Genomic DNA, 27,797 nt, shown 5'->3' with positions numbered 1-27,797 from the left:
ATGAAATCTGTGAAGATATTTCTCCTGTCCCTTGTGAGCTTGGTTTGTATCTGTGCTGTAAGATGTTCTGATGTGAAACTGGTGAATAATGGTTACGAAAATGTCGTCATTGCTATTAACCCTGGAATACCAGAGGATCTAATGCTCATTACAAAAATTCAGGTAGGACCAGTAGCTGAATACCTATTGCAATCACTGACTGTGTTTAGTAGTTTCATTTATCATTGATACTGGAGGTTGAGCAATTGCAAGAGAATTCTTTAACAGTCTGGCATTTGATGAGCGTTCTTTTGTGGCCATCCATGGGCTTGTGTGTTACAGAAATGTCCAACATTCAGCTGTTTCAATCCTGTCATCACACCCAGTTACTCTCTGGCTGGGTGTGTGGTTTAGTTTGATCTACTCACCTTGGAACTACTAATCTCCTCACTAAACAATAATCTATCAGTCTCTATTTTAACAGTTTCAATTGACCCTCTCCATCAATAGCTTTTTGAAGAGGTAGAGTTCCTCTGTGTAAAGAGGTGTTTCATGCTTCAAACATGAATATCTTTGCTCCAATCTTCTGGAAGGTTCTGACCTCTGGTTCTGGATTCTCCCACCAGAGAAGGTGATTTATCTGGATTTGCCCAGTCAAAACCATTAATCGTGTGTGACTTGGGAAAACCATAGTCTCCTGATGTTTTTCCAAGTAGCACAGGTGGACCTTCAGTGCAGCCCCTTTGGATTACACACTCCTCCCCCGGGTGTGAGAGAGCTTTTAAACTCACACAGTGTAGTCACGTTTTGGCAAAAATTTCTGAAATGCGCAGGGTTGTTCCTGCAAGTTCAGTTCCCATATTGGTTCAGGTTACATGAAGGTCCAACTTTCTCAATCTCTCCCCTCACCTCTGGCATGGTGACCCTCAGGTTAAACTCACCAGCAGTCATCTCTCTCTAACATGAGAGTAACCTTACGGTACCATGGGGCTAAGTTGATATTTCCTTTTCCATACCTGAATTTACTTTAATCATCTAAACCCCCAATCAGTCAGAAGAGCACTGCTGTGTTGCCATTGTTTGGTCAGACATGATCATCCCAGTGATTGAGAGAGCAGCTCACCATGAGCCAAGTAGAAAGAATCTCTCATTTCCCAGTGACAACCCTGTCCCTGTAACTAGCCACAATTAGATATGCTGCCTTGTTAATTAATTTGCTTTTACCAACGATAGTAATGCATTAATAAACAGGGTCTCTTCAATTAATGAAGGAAACATTCAAATCAGTAAGGTATTAAATGAAGATATTGGTGAAGCAGGTTTGAAGGAGTGCACTATCTCACAAGGCAGTGTAAGCTTATTAGCAAAGTCATCATCAATGATTCATCAATTAGATTGTGGTAGAAGGTAGTGTGTTAGAGAGAGAGAATGGTGCTTCACTTGTATTAATCTCACCATTGCCATTGAGCCATAGAGCTGTACGAGATGGAAACAGACCCTTTGGTCCAACTCATCCGTGCTGACCAGATATCCTAAATTAATCTAGTTTTTAATCCATTTACCAGTATTTGGCTCATATCCCTCTAAACCATTCACATTCATATGCCTACCCAAAATGCTTTTTATAAATTGGAATTGGACCAGCCTCCACCACCTCCTCTGGCAGCTCATTCCATACACACATCACTCTCTGCATGGAAAGTTGCCCCTTAGATCCCTTTTCAAACATTGCTCTCTCACCTTAATTCTTTGCCCTCAAGTCTTGGTCTCCCCCACCCCAAAGAAATTACCTTGTCTATTTACCCTAACTATGCCCCTCATGATTTTTTAATCCTCTATAAGGTTACCCCTCAACCTCAGACACTCCAGGGAAATTAGCCCCAGACTATTCAGCGTCTCTCTATAGCTCAAACCCTTAATTCTGCAACATTCTTGTGAATCTTTTTTGAATCCTTTCAATTTTCACAACAGCCTTCTGGGAGCAATGAGACCAGAATTGCATGCAGTATTCCAAAAGTGGCCTTACCAATGTTCTGCATGGCCGAAACATGACCTCCCAATTCTGATACTCAATGCACTGACCAATTAAGGAAAACATACCAAATGCCTTCTTATGTTGTTAAAAATCAAACAACACTAGGTTACAGTCCCACAGGTTTATTTCGAAGCACTAGCTTTCTGAGCGCTGCTCCTTCATCAGGTGGTTGTGGATCTTAGGTCATCAGACATAGAATTTATAGCAAAAGATTGCAGTGTGATGTAACTGAAATGATATATTGAGCAAACCTGGATTGTTTGTTAAGTCTTTCATCTTTTGGAATGGATTGCAGGTTTCAGTTCATTTATATTTAAGTCCCAGGACATCTTTTAAGTCACCTTCTCAAGATAGCTTAAGGTTTTATAACAAAATGTGACCTCTCAGCTCAGGCAATGCATGAAAGGTATGAGGTCAGAGTCTGTCTGTATCCCAATTGAGTTAGACTGGCTCTTTTTCCAAAGTGGAATTTACAAAATATTACATGAATTAACTGCCTGCAGATTGTCAATTTTTTGAGCAAATTACAATATATCTGCAAATATAATTCTGCAAGTACAAATTCACCCCATAGTCTTATAGGGTGTGTGCATGCATGAGAGAGAGAGTGGGTGTGTGCATGTGTGAGTGTGGGTTCACGTGAGAGAGCATGTGTTTGCGTGCGTGAAAGCTTGGTAAAGTATGCATGTGGGTGTGGTGGGGTATAGGCCCGTGAGACAGTATGTGTGCGGATATGACTATGAGGTTTGTAATTGTGTGTGGATATGAGAGACAGCGTGTGTATGACAGAGGATGTGTGTGTGTGCGTGCGTGTATATGAGAGAGAGAGAGCATGTCTATGAGAGAGGATCTGTGAATGTGTAAGAGTGTGTGTGTGAGAGAGTGTATAGTGCAGTGGGGTCAGCTGTAGTGTAACATGAACCCAAGGTCCCAGTTGAGGCCATCCCAGTGGTTATTGAACTTGGCTCTCAGCCTCTGCTTGGCCACTTTGCATTGTTGCATTATGAACAATCCAGGTTTGCTCAATATATCATTTCAGTTCCATCACACTGAAATGTTTTGCTATAAACTCTGTTTCTTATGATTTTATACTCCACAAACACCTGATGAAGGAGCAATGCTCCAAAAGCTAGTGCTTCCAAGCAACCTGTTGGACTATAACCTGGTGTTGGGTGCTTTTTAACTTTGTCCACCCCAGTCCAACACCAGCTCCTCCACATCATTCTTACATTGTGATTTACCACAATTTCCACACCGGGAAAAAGGTCAGTTGGGCAATCTTTACTGATGATAGTGGGTAGCAATGAGCTGGTCCCCCTTTACAATGGTGAAAGAAGACTGTTTTGTTCCCCTTCTAATTTCACCCAGAGCTGACGTATCAGATCTGAACTGTGAGTGTGAGTGCAGAACAAAAACAATTTTCATTTATATGTGATATGGAGGTGCCGGTGCTGGACTGAGGCAGACAAAGTCAGAAGTCACACAACACCAGGTTATAGTCCAACAGGTTTAGTTAAAATCACAAGCTTTTGAAGTACTGCTCCTTCATCAGATGAAGAGAATTCAACTAACGAAGGAACAGCGTCCTGAAAGCTTGTACTTCCAAAATAAACGAATTGGACTCTCACCTGGAGTTGTGTGATTGTTAACTTTCTCCACCCCAGTCCAACACTGGCTCCTCTGCATCTTAAATACACCTGCTGGACTATAACCTGAGATTATCTCTTAACATTCCATTATGTGGCCAAATTTTGTTTTACAATTCCTTGTTGAGTGTAAAGAGGCATTTTGCCATGTCAGATTGTACAGAAAAGTTGCAGTATAAGTTTATTAATGCCGACCATTCTTCCCCTACACAAAGTCAATTTTAAAGTCTATGAAATATATTGATAATGTTTTATATGCTGAAGAAGTTGTTGCCAATTTTGCGTGAGAGTACAATGATTAAAAATTTTCACAACACCTGTCTTTTGTTTAGGAAATGGTGAGGTCAGCTTCAAACTTCTTGTACAAAGCCACCAAACATCGAGCTTATTTCCGAGATGTGAAAATCCTATTGCCCATCACCTGGAGTTCACAGCCCCACTATCAGAGACCAAGCACCCAGTCTTATGAAAAGGTAAAAGCTGAAATAATGGTATTGTTGCATTACTTTTTTCCTATTTCATGGGGCAGTCTATCAGCCATGCTAACCTACTCTTAAATATATTTTAATACTTGACTTTGTGAAAAATTGGCAATTGCATCTCTAATGATCTATCCTTTATTTTATTTAACCAAATGATCCAAGACAGTGTTTAGAAAATACTTTCTGCTTTACCTTGGATGTTGCTGACTGGCCCAATACACATTGATTTATAGAACATAGAACATAGAACATTACAGCTCAGTACAGGCCCTTTGGCCCTCGATGTTGCGTTGACCTGTGAAATTAATCTGATGCACATCTAACCTACACCATTCTAATATGATCCATATGTATGTCCAATGTTTAGAAGGACAATTTAATAAAAATGTATTTTGTTTCCTTAGAATTTCAAACAAATATAGGCCTATTACTATTACTCATTTTTCTTTTCCGCTTTGCTGCCTCTGTACCATGTTTTTGCAGTTTATATTTAACAGTAGTTTGTTGATGATCTTATTCCGTAATGTTATTTCCTCAATTCATCTTTTTCTAGGCTAATGTGATCATTGCTAACCCACATACTCCGTATGGAGATGACCCATACACTCTGCAGTATGGCCAATGTGGTGACAAGGGCCGGTACATTCACTTTACCCAAAACTTCATGTTAGATGACGCCCTGATCCAAGTTTATGGTGAAAGAGGTAACAACTTTACAGGATATTCCTTCCATCTGTGTAGTTGACTATAATCCCTTCCTCTTTCACTGGAAACACACTCGCATTTGTTCTTAGCTTGGTGAAATTGATCAAAGCCATACTTTGTAGAATCATACTTGGAGTCACAGAGATGTGCAGATATTCTAAATTAATCTAGTTCCATTTGCCAGCATTTGGCTCATATCTCTCTAAATCCTTCCTATTCATACACATGTCCAGATGCAATTTCAATGTTAGAATTGAACCAACCTCTACCATTTCCTCTGGCAGCTCATTCCATACGCACATCACACTCTGTGTGAAAAAGTTGTCCCTTACGTTACATTTAAGCCTTTTCCCTCTCACCTTAAACCCATGCCCTCTAGTTTTGGACACCCCCTACCTAGGGGAAAAGACCTTGACTATTTACCCAACCTGCCCCTCATGATTGGAGGTGCCAGTGTTGGACTGAGGTGTACAAAGTTAAAAATCACACACCACATTATAGCTAAACAGGTTTATTTGGAAGCACTTGATCAGTGCTCCAAAAGCTAATGCTTCCAAATAAACCTGATGAACTGTAACCTGGTGTTGTGTGATTTTTAACTTTGTAAATGTGCCTAATGATTTAATAAACCTCTCTGAGTCCATCCCTCAGCCTCAAATGCTCCAGGAAAAACAGTCCCAACCTACTCAGCCTCTCCCGATAGCACAAACCCTCCAATGCTGGCAACATTCTTGTAAATCTTTGTTGAACCCTTTTAAGTTTCACAACACCTTTCATAGAGCAGGGAGGCAAGAATTGAACACAGTATTCCAAACGTACCATTTAGCTTTGAGTGAAATAGGTGTCGTTGTCATGAATGTTTGTATTTTTACAGGTAGCGTATTAGTCCATGAATGGGCTCACCTTCGGTGGGGAGTGTTTGATGAATACAATGACCTGGCGCCCTTTTATGCTGTTGGTGATACATATGAGGCAACCAGGTTGGCTATTCTTCAATTCTGATGGCAGAACTGTTTTGCAGTTGAAAAGTCCCACTGTTGTGCAATCTATAGTGGAGAACATTCTTACAAAAAATAACATTAACACATTAGTAGGCAAAGTTTTTGACTCCCTTACAGGGCACAGAGAGGCTATTTAGCCTGTCAACCTGGCATTGACCCTTTGAAGAGCACCCCCGCATCTCATCCCCTTAACCTTTTCATTCTCCATGGCTAATCCACTTAACTGACACATCCCTGAACACGATGGGCAATTTAGCATCACCAATCCGCCTAACCTGCACATCTTTGGACTGAGGGAGAAAGCCATGCCACCCACAGGAAGTCCACGGAGACAGGGGGGGCGAATGTGCAGACTTCATACAGACAGTCACCGAAGGCTGGAATTGAATCTGGGTCTCTGGTGTGCTGTGAGGAAACAGTGTAAATCACTCAGCCACCTCCAAATGTTCTTCCCTTTTGATTCATGTGGGCAAGAGCGAAAAGTTTGGAGAAATACATTTTGCACTTTCTCTTTAGGGTTTAAGTGGTGAGTTCTGAACCCCCCTAATGATGTACAACTGGCCTATTTCCATGCTTTTGCCCCTCAATATTAGCTAAACTGACCTAATTTTGATTCAAAATGAAAAGCGAAAGAATTGTAAATCAGAAACAAAAACAGAAGTTTCTGAAAAAGCTCAACAGGTCTGGCATCTTCTGTGAAGAGAAATCAAAGTTAACCTCTTGTGTCCGGTGACCCTTGCTCAGAACTGATGGGAGTTATGAAAATGTCAGTTAATATGCAGAAAATAGGGCGGAGGGAGAGGGTAAGGAATAAACGATAGGTGGGGATAGAGCCCAAAGAGCGAGAAAAACAGTAGAACAGACAAAGGAGTGGATAACAATCTGGCTGGGAGGGTGAATAACTGTTAATGGGGACAGTTAGTGACTATGGAGCTGCTTACACTCTGTCTCCTTCCACTTCTTCATCCTCACAAGGTGACATTGTCAAATCACCACTCTCACCGCAACATTCAGACTGATATTCTGAACTTCTAACTTCTTTATATTTCTAATTTATTTCTCTGACCTATAATGCTGGGCTATTTATATCTTCACTTTCCTATTTGTTTTGTTTGCAATGTATTTGATCTTAAGTATCTGTACTTAGGTACTTTTATGCCTGAGATGGCGCTGTTAATCCCTTTGAAATAGAATCATAGAGTCATAGAGATTACAGCATGGAAACAGATCCTTCCATCCAACTTATCCATGCTGACCAGATATCCTAAACTAATCTAGTCCCATTTGCCAACACTTGTCCCATATCCCTCTCAACCCTTCCTATTCATATATGCATCCAGATGCCTTTTAAATGTTGTGATTGTACCAGCCTCCACCACTTTCTCTGGTATCTCATTCCATACATGCATCATCCTCTGTGAAAATGTTGACCCTTAGGTCCCTTTCATATCTTTCCCCTCTCACCCTAAGTCTATGTCCTCTAGTTCTGGGGAAAAGACCTCTTTTATTTACACTGTCCATGCCCCTCATAATTTTATAAACCTCTGTAAGGTCATCCCGTCAGCCTCTGGTGCTCCAGGGTAAAGAGCCCCAGCCTATTCAGCCCTTCCCTATAGCTCAAACCCTCCTACCCTGGCAATATTTTTGTAAATCTTTTCTGAACTCTTTGAAGATCAAAACATCCTTCCAATATCAGGGAGACCAGAATTACATGCAATGTTCCAACAGTTGCCTAACCAATGTTCCATACAGCTGCAACATGACCTCCCAAATGTAATCTTTGATAACCCTCTTCACTGTCCTCCATATAACCAATTTTGCTGCCATCCATTAACCATGCCTCCTAAATTCTCAGACAAATTGATTATAAAAATGAGAAACAACACTGGACCCAGCACCAATCCTGGAGGAACACTGCGTATCACAGGCCTCCAGTCTGAACAGCAATCCTCCACCACCACCCTCTCTCTCCTCCCATTGAGCCAATTTTGTATCCAATTGGCAGGCTCTCCCTGAATCCCACGTGATCAAACTTTACTAACCAGTCTACAATACGGAACCTTTTCAAAGGTTTACTGAAAACCCTGAGACAATGTTCAACACTTTGCCCTCATCTATCTTTTTGGTCACATCCTCAAAAATCTCAATCAAGTTTGTGAGACACAGTTTCTCAGACACAAAGCCACACTGACTGTCCCTAATCAGTCCTTGGCTCTCCGAATATATGTAAATCATATCTCTTTGAAACCATTCCAGCAACTTAAACTCAGCATTCTTTTAGTGCCCAGGCTTCTCCTTACAGTCTTTCTTAAATAAAGGCACAAAATTAGCCACCCTCCAGTCCTCCGGCACCTCACCCATAGCTGTAGATGATAGGTGCCCCTCAAGTTTTTCCCCTTGCCTCCCACAATGTCTTGGGACACCCTTGATCGGGTCTTAGAGATTTATCCTTCTTTATGTTTATTTTAAGAATTGCAGCAGCCCTTCCTCTGTAATATGGACTGTTTTAAAGATATCGATATTTATTTCCACAAATTTTCTTGCCTCCATGTCTTTTTCCACAATAGTTACTGACGTGAAATATGCATTTAAGTACTCTCATATTTCCTGTGGTTCCACATGTAGATGATCTTGTTGACCTTTTAGGAATCTTATTCTCTCTCTAGTTGCTGTTTTCCTCTTCATGCATTTGTAGAATCTCTTTGAATTATCCTTCATATTATCTGCCAAGGCTATCTCATACCTCATTTTTGCCCTCTTAAGACTTACCTCTTAAGAATGCCCCATATACCCCTTATGCCCTTCAAGAGATTCACTTCATTCCAGTTGTCTATACCTAACATCTGCTTGCTTCTTATTCTTGACCAAAGCTTCAATATCTTTATTCATCCATTGTTCTCTGCTCCTACCAACCTTACCCTTCACTCAAGGGTACATACTGACTCTCAACTCTCATAAAAAAGAACAATGAACAAAGAAAATTTACAGTGCAGGAACAGGCCCTTCGTCCCTCCAAGCCTGAGCCAATCCTAATCTACTGTCTAAACCTGTCGGTCAATTCCTAAGCATTTGTATCCCTCTGCTCCCCACCTACTCATGCATCTGTCCAGACGCATCTTAAATGAATCGACCGTGCTTGCCATTACTACCTCTACTGGCAACACGTTCCAAAAGCCCACCACTCTCTGTGTGAAGTACTTGCCGCTTGTATCCCCCTTAATGTTTCCACCTGTCACCTTGAGAGCATGATCTCACATTATTGAATCCTTCACCCTGGGAAAAGCTTGACTCTATCTACCTTGTCTATACCCTTCATGATTTTGTAAACCCCAATCAGGTCTCCCCTCAATCTCCTTTTTTCTAATGAAAATAATCCTAACCTACCCAACTCTCTTCATAGCTAGCACCTTCCATACCAGGCAACATCCTCGTAAACCTTCTGTGCACCCTCTCCAAAACGTCCACATCCTTTTGGTAATGTGGTGACCAGAACTGTACACAGTATTCCAAATGCAGCCAAACCAATGTCCTGTACAATGTTAACATGACTTGCCAGCTCCTATACTCAATACCCCGTCCAATGAAGGCAAGCATACCATATGCCTTCTTGACCACTCTATCCACCTGTGCAACCTTCAGGATACAATGGACCTGCACTCCCAGATCTCTCTGCCCATCAACTTTTCCCAAGTCTCTTACATTCATTGTATAATTCGCTATATAATTAGACTTGCCTAAATGCATCACCTCACTTTTGTTTAAATTGAAAACCATCTGCCACTTTTTTGCAGTCTATCTATATCTACATCCTCCTGTATTCTCTGACCTTCCCCTATGCTTTCTGCTCCTCCACCAATCTTTGTGTCATCTGCAAACTTGCTGATCATACCAACAGTGCTCTCTTCTAGATCATTTATCTAGATCTCATAGTCTGACTTTAGAAAGCCTCCCACTTGCCAGTTATCCCTTTATCCATGAACAGTATATTCCAATCAACTTTTGAAGGTTCCTATCTCATTCTGTCAAAATTGGCCTGGTTCCAATTAAGTACTTTACATTTTATCCAGGCACTATCCTTTTCCATAATATTTTTAAAGTAACAGACTTATGATCACTGGTCCCAAAGTGCTCTCCCACTAACACGTCACTCACTTGCCCTGCCTTATTTCCCAAAAGAAGGTCAAGTTTTGCTCCTTCTCTAATAGGCACATCTGCATATTGATGAAGGAAACATCCTTGAACACATTCACCAAACTCCTCCCCATCCAAGCCTTTAACACTATGGCAGTCCCATCTATGTTTGAAAAGGTAAAACCCCCCGCTGTCCCAACCCTACAATTCTTGCACATAGCTGGGATCTCTCTACACAATTGCTCTTCAGTTTCCTGATGACTGCTGGGGTGGCTTTAGCACAATCCCATCAAGGTGATTATTCCCTTTTTAATCTCTAAGTTCTATGCGTATAGCTTCTTTGGACGATCCCCTCTAAGTTCTGTCATGATGTTTTCCCTCATGAAAAATGTCAGTCCTCTTCCTCTCTTGCCTCCATTTCTATTCTTCCAGCTGCCAGTACCGTCCATCCCTGAATCATGTTTCTCAAAATGCAGTGATGTCCCAGTTCCATGTTCCCATGCATGCCCTGAGTTCATACACCTTTCTGTCAGATCCTTTGCATTGAAAGAAATGCAGTTTAATTCTTCAGAATTACCTCATTCTCTGATTTTTTTTTTTGATTAGATTACTTACAGTGTGGAAACAGGTCCTTCGGCCCAACAAGTCCACACCGAGCCGCCGAAGCACAACCCACCCATACCCCTACATATACCCCTTACCTAACACTACGGGCAATTTAGTATGGCCAATTCACCTGATCCGCACATCTTTGGACTGTGGGAGGAAACCGGAGCACCCACGCAGACACGGGGAGAACGTGCAAACTCCACACAGTCAGTCGCCTGAGGCGGGAATTGAACCCAGGTCCCTGGCGCTGTGAGGCAGCAGTGCTAACCACTGTGCCACTGTGCCGCCCATGTCTTGCTTGCCTTGTCTAAATAACTTGCTCTCTCTAATTTCCGAACCATCCTCATTTCATTATTATTTAGGATCTACACAATTGCCCCAATACTAGTTAAAATTCTGACAAATCATGCAAGTAAATCTCCCCCCCCACCATGACATTGGTCCTCTTCCAGTTCAGGTGAAACCTGTCCCTTTTGAACAGGTCTCTTCTGGCTCTGATGTGATCCCAATGATCCGACACTCTGAATCCCTGCCCAGGGCACCACCTCCATATCCACTGATTTATCTGCCCTTTCTTCTTATCCTACTATCACTAGCACTTGGCACTGGGAGTAATCCAATGTTACTACCTTTAAAGTTCTTTTCTTTAGCCTCTTACCTAACTTCCTATATTTACTCTGCAAATGTTTCTCTCACTATGTTGTTCTTATCAATGTATACTGAAAAATGTGTTGCTGGAAAAGCGCAGCAGGTCAGGCAGCATCAAAGGAGCAGGAGAATCGACGTTTCGGGCATAAGCCTTTCTTCAGGATTCATGAAGAAGGGCTTATGCCCGAAACATTGATTCTCCTGCTCCTTTGATGCTGCCTGACCTGCTGCGCTTTTCCAGAAACACATTTTTCAGCTCTGATCTCCAGCATCTGCAGTCCTCACTTTCTCCTCCTTATCAATGTATAGTACAACCTCTGGCCTCTCACTCTCTCTTCCCTGCCAATATGCTGCAGCTACTTTGAGATGTCCATGATCTTGGCACCAGGAAATCAATGTCAATACTGGTACACAGCTACAGAGTTGCCTGTCTGTGTCCCTGACTGGAGAGTCCCCTCTGACAATTACTCGTTTGAACCTGGAAGCATCTGGAAGTTCTAAACGTAAATTGTCAAATTGTCAGTAATCTCACAAATCACATGATACTGCTCATGTATGAGTATCAGAAGAACGTGGAGGTTTGGATTTGTTTATTTAATGAGCAAAGTCACCACTGTCTCATTAGAGTGAAAGACACCCCTGGTGGGTGAGTTTAATCTGAAGGTCACCACTGCTCAGGCCAGAGGTGAGGTTCAGAAGGCAGGACCTAACATTTTGAGCTCAGCTACCGTGGGAATTGAACCCAGGCAACTGAGCTAACCAAGCCCTACCCTGTCTCCACCTTGGTGAATAAATCCTCGGGCAAAGGAATGTCAGCTGCTTGGGTTCCATTCCCTCACCAGCTGCAGTTATAATCAAGAATTCTCCTTCTCAACCTCTCCCCCCGCCCCACATTGAGATGTGGTGACTCTCAGGATAAATCAACACTAATCATCTCTCTCTCTCTTTCTCTCTCTCTCTCTCTATTGAGAGAGATAATGTATAAACTAGTATGGTTATGGCAACTTTATAAAATTTAGAATGATTAACTACACATTGTGCTTTATTTCCATATCTAGGTGCTCCAAGGAAATGAAAGGATTAAAAGTCTCTTGTACTGGGGGTACCTGTGGTGCCTGTGATCCCAGCACAGGGCTCCCAGACGCTGACTGTAACTTCTTTCCAGACCAGAACCAAGTGACATCATCTTCAATAATGTACACAACAGGATTACCAGGGGTAAGTGGGATTATTAAGAGGCATGTCCCTTGCAAATTATTAATACCTACTTCTGCAAATGTTTCATGTACAAAGTCTGTTGTTTGCAGAGGTAACGTTCATTGAAAATGTTGCAAATGCTGCCATCACAGAGAGTAATGAGAGTCAGTTGGATAGTTTCCAAATATCCAAAAGTACTGATATTTACAGTATCTAGTAGACAATAAAATACCATAAAACAATTGTATTATTGATGTTTTACAGGAGATACAATGTAGTAAAATGAGGGACATAAATTTCTCAAATAGGCCCCTTGTTGTAAGGCCTTTTGTAAATGTTGTAAATGTTACAATAGAGTGGATGTGTATTGTGGGAGCTGATACACATTCAGTGCAAACTTTACAGTCTTGGCAATCCTGTTTTCTATCATCATGCTGTCGGTCTGCAGACCATTTTAAGTTTTGAGCTTTGTTTCACCATATCTACTTCACTTCACTTCTATTGTTTTGCACCTATAAACTGCAGCTAAATGAAATGTGACCCGCACTGGGTGACATGGCGTACAAAATTGTATACAGTAATCTGACCTGCAGAGTGCAGTGGTTGCTCAGAATACTTTATGAGAGTCAGTGAATTTGCAAAGGCAAAGATGTGAATGGCAGGACTTCACTGTGTCCAATATTCACGATTCAAGTACAGCATGAAACAGATTTCGAGCTTGCTTCACTTGATCCCACAGTTTGAGCTGCCCATTTCTCATATTGCTATTTCTGGTAGGTTTGACATTAAGCATCGAAAAATAGGCTATAGTTTAATTAGAACTTTTTAACTGCATAAAACAAACTTTATTGGTGCATAGAACTGGGGAGGGGGTGGGGTGGGGGGGAGGGGGGGTTTACTCAAGTTGTATGAAACACTGGGTAGACTGCAGCTAGAGTCTTCATAGAATAGAATCCCTACGGTGTGGAAGCAGGCATTTGGCCCATTGAGTCCACACCAATCCTCAGAAGAGCATCCTACCCAGATCCAACCCTATCTCCTTATTCCCACATTTCCCCATGGCGAATCCACCTAACCTGGACATTTCCGGACACTATGGGCAATTTAGCATAGACAACCCACCCTAACTTGCACATATCTGGACTGTGGGAGGACACTGGAGCACCCAGAGGAAACTCAGGCAGACAGGGAGGAGAATGAGCAAACTCTGAACAGACAGTCGCCCAAGGGTGGAATCAAACCTAGGTCCCAGACACTGTGAGGTCACAGTGCTCACCACAGTGCTGTCTGAAATTATGAGGTGTCCAAATAGAGTGGTTAGGAAAGAGTTATTTATATTAGCAGATTAAAGAAAAAACAGGGAATACAGATTTTAAAGTAAATCCTAGAAGGAATAAGAGAGTTGTGGATAATTCTTTTCACAGTTAGGGTGGTGTGATCTTTAACTTACAGCATGAAAAAATACTCACAGGATTTCAAAGAACATGTGGGTGTGCACTTGAGGGTCATAACCTGGAGGACCACAGGCTAAGAGGTGAAAGGTAGGATTAGATGGGATTGCTCTTTCTTTTAGCCAGCATAGACATGATCAACTGAATGATCTCATTCTGTACCACAACAAATGCCTGCATTTCTCAAAGATTCACTGTGTAGAGTTGTGATTATGAATAAAAAGTAACACTTTATGTATTCATGGCCATAGTCTCCTCACAAATTGTGACTGTGTTTTTTTAAATTGATTTCTCAATCTTTAACAAACGCAGCATCAATCATCACCTCAGAGGGAAGCAAGGCTTTAAAAGGATTGGAGATTACAGAGTCAGGGTGAGGCAAGCCAAGCTCATAACTACCTCATACTGAAGGGAGCAAATACTGTCAACTGAGCTAAACTGACAGACAGAAATTGAAATTAGGATTTTCTGATAAAGACAAACCTTTCATTTTGACCCAGAAAGCATCTATGTCACACAGCTGGCTGTTGTTTTTAAAACTCTGACACTTGTTGCACCTGACCTTGTGCTCCCTTTGCAGGTGGTTGACTTCTGTGACAATAAGACACACAACCGTGAAGCTCCGAACATGCAAAACAAAATGTGCAGTGAGAGGAGCACTTGGGATGTGATCAGCAAATCGGACGATTTCAAGAACAACCATCCAACTAACATCGCTTCACTCGAGCCAAAGTTTACTTTCCTGCATGCCAAAGACCGAGTGTTATGTTTAGTTCTTGATACTTCGGGAAGCATGGCATCGGTATGACAATATGATGTTCGTTCACGCTGACCTTATTGAAAGGACCATCACTTGTATAGTCCTTTGCTGACCATTGTTCATCACATAGGAGACAAGAAGTCTTTATATTCATGCAAGACCTGCACTTTATATTATTCTTATAATGGTAGTATCCTTTAGGTTGGGGGGGCCTGGTCAAGTCCCACCTGTTTCAGAGGTGTATCATGACATCTCTAACAGGTCGCTTCAGAAGGTCATCATGGGCTTTCTCATTTCCTGCACCAAATATAACAAACTACAATTCTGAAATAAAAATGAAACAAAAATGCTGAAATAGCTGGTTTGGCAGAATCTGAGCAGAGAACTGAGCTAATCTTTCAGGTTAAGATGACCAAGAAACAGAGCATTTCTGAAACTTTACCCCATATGCTCAAGCCATCATTTCAATATGTACATGACCCTCTTTCTATGCAATGGAGGTGTGACAAATGGTGAAAGGGCTGTTCCACCAGGATTACTACTAGGACCATGATAGTTTATCAGTTAAAACCATTAATGACCCAGCCTCAGGAATCAAAAACACAATTTCAAAATGTACAGATAATATCTTACTTGGGATATGTGGCTAATACAGAGAAGGACTGAGATGAAACACAGGATGACATTAATTAATGTACAGAATGAACATGCAATTGGCAAATGGAATATATCTTCTTGATCTAAAACAAAAATTGCTGGAAAATCTCAGCAGGTCTGGCAGTGTCTATAGAGAGAAATTGTTTAACTTTCTGGGTTCAGTTTTGGAAACATCGTCTCTGATTTCTCTCGACATGCTGCTAGACCTGCTGAGCTCTTCCACCAAGTTCTGTTTTTATTTCTGATTTCGAGCAACCACAGTTCTTTTGTTTTTTTGTTTATCTTTTTGATGTCTATTACTATCCTCCCCACAGTTCACTATACTTCCAAGTTTTATGTCATTGAAAATTTTGAAATTGTATACACTAAGTATGTCAGTAGTATAGATCAACATACAGTATTCTTAGTAGTTAGGATACACGCTATATATAGCTTTCCCCAGAGCAAGAGGAACTGTTTGCAACTACTGTCCTCTTTTCCGTCACTCAGTCAATGTTGTATCCATGCTAATATTTACTTAATTAGTTACAACATTTGATGCAAACCGAATGATGAGACAGTTTGTTAAACACCTTTTGATTTTTACCATCGAGTATACTTTCCTGATCAGACCTCTACTGCCTTAAAAAAAACCTCTGCTCGTTTTGTTTAGCGCAATTTGCCTTGAACAAGTCCCAATAAAAATTAATGCCACACGGGAATATGACAGATGTTGGAACTCTAAAACAAAAGGAAATCCTGTGAATAGTCACCAGGCCAGGCAGTGCGAGAAGACAAATAGAGGTTAAGATCTCAACCTGAATGTTAACCTTCTTTTCACAAATGCTGCTTGACTTACCTTCAAAGTTACAGCACTTTTATTTTATCTAAGGTAATTTCATGGGCCGAAGGGTCTGCACTGCGCTGTAATGCTCTATTTATTTAATAAATCCTGCCGCTATTCCATAATTAATCCGCACGTGTCCAAGACACAATTTGAATGTCACATAGAAATCCAAACAATTTGAATGTCACATGTCTGTCATTGATGAAAACTGTTCCAGCTCATTTCCAAAAGCACTAGGATTAAACTGTCTAACCTGCAGTTGCTTAATATAATTTTTTTATCCGGAAATCCTCCAGTATTCCCTCAGTATTGCACTGGCATGTCAGCCGAGATAAGGTACTGAAGTCTGTTTGGGCTACAATTCATAAAACAAGCAATTGAGATTTCTAAATTTAATTTGAAAGGTTTATTCTCCTTATAAGCTTTTATACAGAGCTTACAAGATATGAAATGAAAACAGAAAACACAGGACAAACTCAGCAGATCTGGCAGCATGTGTATAGAGAAAAGCAATATTAACATTTTGAATTTGAATGACCCCTCTCAGAAAGATTAACCCTGTTTCTTTCCCCATAGATGCTGCCAATCCTGCTGAGTTTCTTTTGCATTTTCTGGTTCTATTTCAAAACCCCAGCATCCACAGTACTTTGGTTTTATCATCTTTTACAAAATATGAGAATGACAAATGGTTTGGGAGACTGAGTTTTGAATCTGAGTTGTGTTCTTTGTGTTTGCAGGGAAATCGAATTCAAAGGCTTCAACAAGCGGCTGGGATATTTTTACTCCAGATCATTGAAGATCAATCATATGTTGGCATTGTTGGTTTTCACAGTTATGCCACTGTGATTCACGAATTGACAGTAATTGAGAGTGAGGATGCACGAAAAAAGCTGAAAAATCTTCTACCCAAAATAGCTAGTGGTGGAACAAACATTTGTGCAGGGGTTCGAGCTGGTTTTCAGGTAAGTCAGAGACATTTGAGAATTCATTACAGTCCACATCATTATTATATTTTTCCCACATTGACAATGAACAATGGCTTTACAGGTACTTGGTGGTGATGACGGTGCTACAAATGGTGATGAAATTGTTTTGCTGACTGATGGGGAGGACAGTGGGATAAGCAGTTGTTTCTCGGAGGTGAAACAAAGTGGTGCAGTTATCCACACGATAGCATTGGGACCGAATGCAGCCGCAGGGCTGGAACAGTTGTCATCAATGACAGGCATGTGACATTTACATTGTTTTGCTGATCAAGAATTAAACTTCAGTAGCAAATAGAGTTATAGAGTCATAGAGATGTACAGCATAAAAACAGAACCTTCGGGCCAACCCATCCCATGCTGACCAGATATCCCAACCCAATCTAGTTCCACCTGCCAGCACCCAGCCCGTACCCCTCTTAACTCTTCCTATTCATATACCCATTCAGGTGCCTCTTAAATGTTGCAATTGTAATATACTGCACAACTTCATCTTGCAGCTTATGCCATTCACGTATCACCCTCTGTGTGAAAAAGTTGCATCTTAGGCCTCTTTTATATCTTTCCCCTCTCACTCCAAACCTATGCCCTCTAGTTCTGGATTCCCTGACCCCAGGGAAAGATTTTGTATATTTACTCTATCCATGCCCCTCATGATTTTATAAACCTCTTTAAGGTCACCCCTCAGCCTCTGGCGCTCCAGGGAAAACATTCCTAGCCTATTCAACCTCTCCCTATAGATCAAATCCTCCAACCCTGGAAACATCCTTGTAAATCTTTTCCGAACCATTTCAAGTTTCACAACAGCCTTCCAATAGGAAGGAGACCAGAATTGCACACAATATTCCAAAAGTGGCCAAACCAATGACCTGCACAGCCTCAACATGATCTCCCAACTTCTGTACTCAATGAAATACAGGGATTAGTTTAACAGGCAATATTAAGTATCTTTGAGTGCCTAGTTACTAAGATAAAAATATATTTCTGTGAGCTTCCTTGAAGATTCAGGGAAAAGCCCCTGACCTTACAAACCAGCAATGTCCCTGAAACAAACACAGAGAATACTGGAGAAACTCAACAAATCTGCTAAAATCTGTGGAGAGAGAAACAGTTAGTGTTTCAAGTCCAGTGTGAATTTTGTTCAGAATGTCTAAAGCTGGGCCTCAATAGGAAGATAATAAGTAACCCCATTTCTACAGAACTTTTCATAAATTCAAGGTGGACCAACATGCAGCCAAATAGATTTTATTTTCTTTAACTGAAGTCACTGTGCAATGTAGAAAATTGATTAATGCTAAGATAACATCAATTTTGGGAAATATTTGCTCCTCTGAACTAGTGGTTAATACAGTGGAGAATTTCCCCTATTAGTCCCTGTGCTTGTGACATCAGTACCTTTGTAATGAAGGATCCCAGACAGAAGGGTCAAGATGTGAAATCAGTTTGATAGATGCTGAAAAAACAATAAATTGCAGCAAACATTGGGAGGATTTATTTCCAGGTCACCAAACTGGAGTGGTAAAATTGGGCCTGATGCAAATCTGGAACTTAGAGATGTATGTAAAGAGGGAAGTGTAATAATAATGGGCTATTTCAGCTTACTCACAGACTGGCTTAATGAGGGAGAGATTGAATACACTGGGGCTATTTTCACTGGAGTGTCGGAGCTTGAGAGGCAACTTGACAGCAGTTTATAAAATAATAAAATTTGAGATAGAGTTAGTGGTAGTTGTCTTTTTCCGAGGATGGGGAATTTCAAGACTAGGGAGCATACTTTTAAGGTGAGAGGGGAAAGATTTTAAAAAAGACATGAGAGACAGATTTTTCACACAGAGGGTGGTTTGTGTGTGGAATGAACTTCCTTGGCAAGTGTTGGATGCAGGTGGAATTAGAAACATTTCAAAGACATTTGGATAGATACATGATTAGAAAATGTAGGTTTGGATTATGTTCAGTTAGGATTGGTGGGACCGAAGGGTCTGTTTCCGTGCCAAATGACTTTACAATTCAATTTCTATTAATGATTTGTATGTGAACATTGGTTGTACAGTTAGTAAGTTTGCAGATGACACCAACATTGGAGGTGCAGTGGAAAGGGAAGAAGGTTACCTCAAAAATGTACCAATGGACCAAGGAGTGGCAGGTGAAGTTTAATTTAGAAATATGTGAGTTACTGCATTTTGGAAAGAACTTACAGTTAATAGTAAGCTCCTGAGGAGTGTTGCACAACAAAAAGACCTTGGATGGCAGGTTCATAGTTCCTTGAAAGTGGAGTTGCAGGTAGAGAGGATGGTAAAGAAAACAGTTGGTATGTTTGCCTTTATTGGTCAGTGCATTGAGTACAAGAGTTGTGAGGTCATTGTTGCAGCTGTACAGAACATTGGTTAGGATATCTTTGGAATAATATATACAATTCTGGTCTCCCTGCTTGAGGAAAAACTGTTGTGAAAGATGAAGGGATGCAGAAAAGATTTACAAGGATGTTGCCAGGGTTGGAGGATATGAGCTATAGGGAGAAGTTGAACAGGCTGGGGCTGTTTTCCCTGGAGTGTTAGAGGCTGAGGGGTGACCTTATAGAACATAGATCATAGAAAAATACTGTGCAGTACAGGCCCTTCGGCCCTCGATGTTGAACCGATCCAAGCCCACCTAACCTACACTAGCCCACTTTCCTCCATATGCCTATCCAATGCCCGTTTAAATGCCCTTAAAGAGGGAGAGTCCACCACTGCTACTGGCAGGGCATTCCATGAACTCACGACTCGCTGAGTAAAGAATCTACCCCTAACATCAGTCCTATACCTACCTCCCCTTAATTTAAAGCTCTGCCCCCTCATAATAGCTGACTCCATACGTGGAAAAAGGTTCTCATGGTCAACCCTATCTAAACACCTAATCATCTTGTACACCTCTATCAAGTCACCCCTAAACCTTCTTTTCTCCAATGAAAACAGCTCCAAGTGCCTCAGCCTTTCCTCATACGATCTTCCTACCATACCAGGCAACATCCTGGTAAACCTCCTCTGCACTCGTTCCAGTGTCTCCACATCCTTCCTATAGTATGGCGACCAAACCTGCACACAATACACCAGATGCGGCCGCACCAGAGTGTTATACAACAGCAACATGACCTCAGGACTCCGGAACTCAATTCCTCTACCAATAAAAGCCAGTGCACCATATGCCTTCTTCACAGCACTATTTACCTGGGTGGCAACTTTCAGAGATTTGTGTACATGGACACCAAGATTCCTCTGCTCATCCACATTACCAAGTATCCGACCATTAGCCCAGTATCCCATCTTCTTGTTATAGTGGTTTATAAAGTCATGAGGGGCATGGATAGGGTGACTATCCAAGGTCTTTTCTCCAAGGTAGGGAGGTCCAAAACTGGAGAGCATAGGTTTAAGATGAGAGGGGAAAGATTTAAAAAAGACCTAAGGGGCAACATTTTCATGCAGAGGGTTGTGCATGTATAGAATGAGCTGCCAGAGGAAGTGGTTGTGGCTGTTACAATTATCAATTCAAAAGACACCTGGATGGGTTTATGAGTAAGAAGTGTTTACACATATGGGCTAAATGCTGGCTAAGGGGCCTAGATTAATTTAGGATATCTAGTCATCATGGAGGAGTTGGTCCGAAAGATCTGTTTCCATGATGTATGTCTCTATGACTCTATGACTCCAACACAAAGAGGCTACAAGAGGGTTTGTACAGGCTATTAATCAAAGCAGCTGATATGATATATCAATAAATATGTAGCTACTCACTTCAGTAGAAAAAGCAGGAAGACAGAATATTTCTGAAACAGTGAGAAGCTGGGAAGTGTAGGTGTCAAAGGGATCTGTGTGTCCCTTTTCATGAATCATTTAAAGTTAGCACACAGGTGCAGCAAGTAATTCGGAGGGCAATGGTGTGTTGGCCTTCATGAGACGGGGATTTGAATACAGAAGTAAAGATGTTTTATTGAAGCTGTATAGAGTCTTGGCAAAGTTACTTATCTCCAAAGAGGGATATATTTGCTATCATGACAGTATAATTAATGGATGTTCACCAGATTAATCCTTGGGATGATGGCGTTGTATTACAAGGAGAAATGGAGGATACTAGCTATGATCTCAGTGAATGGTCAACTGAACCCATATCTTCTGAGTTATAGAATCACAGAGCTGTACAGCACGGAAGCAGACCTTTCAGCCCAACTCATCCATGCCGACCAGATATCTGATATTAATCTCATCCCATTTGCCAGCATTTAGCCAACATTCCTCTAAACCTTTCCTATTCATTTACCCATCAAGCTACCTTGCCCATTCACATCGCCCAATAACCTGCAATTTAATATCACCCCAAATAATTTCGTCAGCAGATGCTTTTACTTTTAATTCTGATTATCATCAGTTTCATGATTAGGTTGTGTGGTTTAAATTTGCGCAAAGCTTTTTTTCCCAATTAGTTGTGAGCACAACATTGATCTTATTATTTCTCATGTTCAATCTTTAGGAGGCCTGCAGTATGCAGCTACTGATAAATTGGATGAAAATGGATTAGTTGATGCTTTCACTGGATTAGTATCAGGAAATGGGAACATGAGTCAACAGTCAATCCAGGTTTGACTATCCTTCAGAGAATGACTTTGATTTTTGTTGCTGCTTTCTGATAGTGGGTATGTTGGTGTTTTAAGGTGGCTGTTTTGATTTCTTGCAGCTGGAGAGTTCTGGAAAGAGCATTGCAAGTAATGACTGGTTCAATGGTACAGTTTTCATCGATAAATCAGTTGGGAAAAACACGTTCTTTGTAATAACATGGGAGGCTGGCACACCACAAATGTTTATCCGTGATCCCAATGGAAAGCTTTACAGAAATGGAAACTTTGAGATCGACACAATCCTGTTGACAGCTCGCCTTCCAATTCCTGGCCTGGCACATGTACGGTTCTGATTGGTCTGTGTGTTTAAATTTTCTTTTTGCTTTAACTTTGATCTCCTTCTTTTCAATTACAACGGGGTGTTTTTACATCAGTCAGGAGCCTGGATGTACAGCATACAAAATGGAGCTGGAATATCTCAGGTTGTAACGATAACAGTAACATCACGGGCAGCAGATGAGAACGTTCCGCCTGTCACAGTCAACGCGCACCTCAATCAAGACACAACATCTTTTCCAAACCCACTGATCATTTTTGCAGAGGTCAGCCAAGGGTTCCTGCCTGTTGTTGGAGCCAAAGTGACAGCCACAGTAGAGAGGGCTGGAGGTCAGCCTGTGAATCTTGAGCTGTTGGACAATGGGGGAGGTAAATACATCCGTCGCTGTAGAAGCCAATTAGCAAGTGGTTAATTTTCATTGTGACCAAAGTAAAATATTATCATTAGTTAACACTGGATTCTGCACTTCACAACTGATTTTGTCTTCTTATCTTTAGGTGCTGATGCTGTTAGAAATGATGGAGTGTATTCTCGGTATTTTACTAAATTTCTTGGTAATGGGAGATACACCATTAAAGTATCTGTACAAGGAAAAGATGGAATAGTAAGGTTAACAACCAGGAAGCAAAGCCATGCCATGTACATCCCAGGATATGTACAAAATGGTAAGGTATTGATGGACACATGTATCTACTTTTTACTGAATTATGTTATTACCTGAGTCAGCCTCGAAACCATTTGTACTTGGAAATGTCATCAGTCCCAAACCCAATGACAATTCCAGTACTACCTCAGACAACCTCCCATACACCCCATAACTCCAAAGGGTGGTGTGAGTGTGGAATGCACTGCTTAGGGGGATAGTTCAGGCAGGAAACCTCACAACCTTTAATAAATTACTCAGTTGAACATTCAAGGTTATGGGCCAAGTGGTGGAAAATGGACACGTGCAGATTTCAAGTAGTTTTTGTTGGTTCAGACTTGATGGGAAGAAGAGCAATGTCTGATTGTGTGAAATCAGTACTACCTTCTCAAGAGCATGTAGGGATGGGCAAAAAATACTGACCCAGGCAATGAAACCCACATCCTGTGAATGAATGAATAAAAGAAGTCTTGAACCTCAATTTACCCAAAAGCTGCATTCGTGTATGAATTAGAAATAGAATTAGGTTTTATTGTCATGTGTGCTCAAGGACAGGGGTACAGTAATACAGTAAAAAGTGTACATTGCCACCATTTTCCTAATTTCTGTGCAGAACTATAATGTAGAATGTTTAGCTTTTTTCCTTATTTCTCTATTTTTATACCAAACCTATTTTAGTTTCTAAGATTTGTCCCCAGGTAATTTGTATACCTAATTCTAAAGGTATGTGAGTATAAGAACTTAGGTAGAGTAGAAAAATAAAGACATAAAGTTATAAAGTTAAAAATGACAGCCCTGCTTAAGTACAAAGCCATGAAGTCATATTCACTCATTATCCCCAACCCTGCTAATTTTTATCAGCTTGGAGTCCCCCAGTGCATCAAATCCAACTCCATAATGCTGAGGAAATCTGGAGGCAGAAAAAACACCTTCAAATAGGCACATTGTTACTGATCCAACATCTCAACAGCCAGGCATCAGTCTCCTCTGCACCATGTGTGGAGTTTGGATTGGACAAATCCAGTGTGGGTACCTGGGGTACATATGGAAAGATGACTAATCTGTGCTGTCGAGGCAACATTTTCAAACATTTGATTCTTCCATTGCTAACCTCTTATTTATTCCTCTCTTCCATCACCCCCACTACTTCTCTTTGCTCTGCCATTGGTGAATGTACATTTAAACAGGAATGTATGAAGAGGAGAAGCCATTCGGCCTTTTGAACCTACCCCAATCAGTATGATCATGGCCAACTGAACATCTCAATGCCTTTTATTCACCCCATAGTCAAAACTCCTGTATATGAAATACCTACAGTTCAAATCCTGGAGTTCTCTCTTTAACAGTTTCCCTTCCGTAAGACCTTTGTTAACGCCCACCTATTGAGCAAACCTTTTGTCATCACATCCAACACCTTCTTCTTCATCTTGACACAAATGTATTGGCTATGTCTCTGTGAAGGTGTTTTTCTCTACTTTTATTGTTTAAACACATGACCTTGCACTAGTGATGGCTACGGCATTAGACAATAATCCAAAAGTAGAGGAAATACAGCTCGAATCATACAGTCCAACAGAGGCTCTTTGGCCCATCAGGTCTGGACTGCCAAACACATACTTCTACCTATATTTACCCACACAAGATCCAGAGCCTGAGTGCTATCATATTTCATGTCCTCATCCAAGTACTTTTACAAAATCCTGTCTGGATAAAAAGATAAACCATCTAATTAGTTTGTCATTTTTGAGTAATATGGCAGAAATAGCCACGACTGAACTTATTTTAAACAAACACAACTGCTTCATGAATGCCATCATGCAAATAACTGGTCAGGTCCACGCCCCCCTACAACCCATCCTCCCGTCCTGGCACCTTCCCCTGCCACCACAGGAATTGCAAAACCTGCACCCACACCTCCTCCCTCACCTCCATCCAAGGCCCTAAAGGAGCCTTCCACATCCATCAAATTTTTACCAGCACACCAGTGTCAATGTGCAATAGGTGTATTATTTAATCACATCCTGCAACCATATATAAGCAGTTGAATTCTTTGCATCTAAAACAATTATTTCCACAAGATAAGTTGAGCTGGGGATGATCCTTGGATTCATTTGATCTGACTCTTCAAGGATAAGAATCTGCTGCACCAGATTATTCTAAACTTGCAGACAGGCTGATTGGCTGAGAATTTGCTCTGGTACTGACACTGAAATTGTCAGTGTTCACATTAAAGGCTCATTGACATTGATACCAACCCCCTCCTTAACAGTTCTGTGGGTGTAACTACATTACATGGACTGGGCAGTTCTAAAAGGCAGCTGGCCATCCCTTTCTCTGGGGCAATTAGGAATGGGCAACAAGTAGTGGCTTTGCACCGACAATCACATCTGAAGGATAAATGTTAAAAATCAACTTCCAAATATTTTGCCCCTTTCTGAATATGTCTTTCTTCACTTTTCTCGCAGGTCAAATTCATCCCAACCCACCAAAGCCCCCAGTGGACCGTAACAATTCTCAGATACAATTGGAAAACTTCAATAGAGTGAAAACAGCAGGAGCATGTATTGTTACTCAGGTTCCTGCCGGAACTCCACCTGATGTGTTTCCCCCAAGTAAAATTAAGGATCTTCGGGCAGCAATTGTTGGAGACGCAATACAACTGAAATGGACAGCTCCAGGCGATGACTTAGATCAAGGAACTGGTAATTTAAATTATACTTCAATGCATACATTGGGAGAGATCCCATTGCTGAGTTTTCAGCCCATTTTAAGTCTCATTGCCTCCATCACATCATCAATCAGTTGGTCAGTCAGTTTCATTGTTTAACTGGGAATAGGGTGTGACTTTTACCATTTGTGTACTGTTGTTCTTAAAAAAATTGTACTCGTTTAGCATGACTAAACGTTATATCACAAGTGAATGAGTGTACTTTAACTGGAAATCTTTACCTTTCCTGACCTTTGTTTCAAAAAGAGTTAGCACAGAATCCTTGCAGTGCAGATCGAGGCCATTCAGATTGAGGATCAGTTTGCACTTACCCTCTGAACAACATCCTACCCCGTTACCTGACTAGTTATTTATTCTGGCTAATCCATGTACCCTGCACAGCCCCGGACACTACAGGATAATCCAGAATGGTCTCGTTCCCCTAACTTGTGGGAAGAAACCGCAGCACCCAGAAGATCCCACGCAGACACGGGGAAAATGTACAAACTCCAGACAGACAGATGCCCAAGACTGGAATGAACCCAAGTCCCTGCTACTGTGAGGGAGCAGCACTAACCACTAAACCACCGGGTTCCTCTCCCCACAAAGTTGTATTGACTTCAAGCAGCTCGAATGAAAGTCACTTCAATCTTCCCTTTTCAACTCATTCCTCCCTCGTTGTACTTTTGCAGAAGATATTGAATCATTGTTAAAGATACACTGAACAAATAGACAAGGTCTTTTCCCTGGGTTGAGGGTGTCCAGAACTAGAGGACAGATGTTTAGGGTGAGAGGGAAAAGATTTAAAGGGACCTAAGGGGCAACGCTTTCACGGAACTGATTGTGCATGTATGGAATGAGCTCTCAGAGGACAAGATGGAGGCTGGTACAATTACAACATTTAAAAGGCATCTGAATGAGTACATGAATAGGAAGGGTTTAGATGGGTATGGGCTAAGTGCTGGCAAACGAGTACATTAATTTGGGAAATCTGGTCAGCATGGATGTGTTGGAAGAAAGGGTCTTTTTCTGTGCTGTACATCTCTATGAGAGGGGTGCCCTCGCATCCTTACCCTTGTGACTGTCAAAGATGGGCAAGTCTTGACAATGAGTGTTGCCATGTGTGTGGTGGTCAGACATCCCAGCCAAGCTCCTTCCAATGACCACAGTTTCAGGGAACATTCTGGTGACCAGTATAAGCTTGTGGCTCAGCCTATAATCCATTCTTATCCAATGAACCAGTTCGCCACTGAGTGAAATTTTCTGAGTATGACATTGACTTGCAATTTCATGGGTGAATTTGTGTTACTCTCCTACGCCACCTGAGTGTACAATTAGATATTGGTCAGGGCATTTTCCTGAGCACGAAACACTCAGACCACTCACAGGAGTAACCGATACCATTGTATTTTCAGGAACAGGCAAGGCAGTTGAATTGTAATGGGGATGGGTGTAATTCAAATATTGAATGTACATTTCAATGGAGGACCATAATAAGACAAGAAGAAATAGGAACAGCAGCAGGCCATTCAGCTGCTGAAACCTGCTACACCATTAAATAAAATTATAGCTGATCCCGTGAGGGGAAACATTCAACCAGCGCTTGCCCTGCCAGGTTGTTTAAGTATCCAGAATGTTTCAATGACATTATAACACATTCTTCTAAGCACCCATGAGAAGAATTCCAAAGTACTCAACCTTCGCTCATAAGACAGTTCCCCTACATCAGGGATCATCTTGATGAACCTTCTCTGAGCTGCCTTAATGAAATAAAATCTTCCCTTCAATAAGAGAGAGTCTGAATGAGATATCAAGAATTGTTCGGCTGAATGGCCTTCTCTTGTTCCTGTATTTTTAAACTTCTCAGTTTAGCTCCTTATTACCATTTGCCTCACTTAACTATCTAACAAACCTGGCAGTGTGTTAGAGGATAACATCAAGAGCCTGAATAATACATTCACTTGCTTTTCTTTTCTTGCAGCTTCCTTTTATGAAATAAAGCTCAGCAAAAGCTTTGCACAGCTGAGGGATGACTTTCCAAATGCTCAAAGTGTAAACACCACAGACCTGAAGCCAAAGGTGGCGAGCTCAGAGGAATCGTTCACAGTATCTGAGAACATCGAATTGAAAAATGGGACAGTAATCTACTTTGCAATTCGGGCATTTGATAAAGGAAACCAGTCTTCGGCCTTATCGAATATAGCACAAGCTGCTTTAATTTTGGCGAGTTCACCTCCCACATCACAGCCAGTCCAAACCATCGAACCAACACAACCTCATAATACTGTAGTCATTAACATTTCAGAAATTCTTGTTATTGTTGGTATTGTTGTCATCGTTGTCTCCTTGATAATTTCAATCACTGTATGTGTTGTGACTAAAAAACGTCAGGGCAGAGTATCACCCAGTTAG

The 27,797-nt window shown here is 41.3% G+C and overlaps 1 protein-coding gene across 1 annotated transcript; it reads left to right on the top strand.

Annotated features, from left to right (window-relative positions):
* Positions 1-27,797, top strand: LOC132818551 (calcium-activated chloride channel regulator 1-like). Its single transcript, XM_060829608.1, has 14 exons — positions 1-162; positions 3,993-4,133; positions 4,696-4,846; positions 5,722-5,827; positions 12,295-12,454; positions 14,465-14,686; positions 16,865-17,089; positions 17,175-17,352; positions 21,614-21,720; positions 21,818-22,039; positions 22,133-22,403; positions 22,533-22,700; positions 25,144-25,380; positions 27,367-27,797. Exons 1-14 carry the CDS (start codon positions 1-3, stop codon positions 27,795-27,797), a joined length of 2,781 nt encoding a protein of 926 aa, XP_060685591.1.

The sequence above is a fragment of the Hemiscyllium ocellatum genome, chromosome 9, assembly GCF_020745735.1.
Source record: "Hemiscyllium ocellatum isolate sHemOce1 chromosome 9, sHemOce1.pat.X.cur, whole genome shotgun sequence".
Taxonomy (NCBI): Eukaryota; Metazoa; Chordata; class Chondrichthyes; order Orectolobiformes; family Hemiscylliidae; genus Hemiscyllium; species Hemiscyllium ocellatum.
The sequence above is the reverse complement of the archived record's forward strand: the minus strand, read 5'-3'. Positions and strand labels throughout refer to the sequence as shown.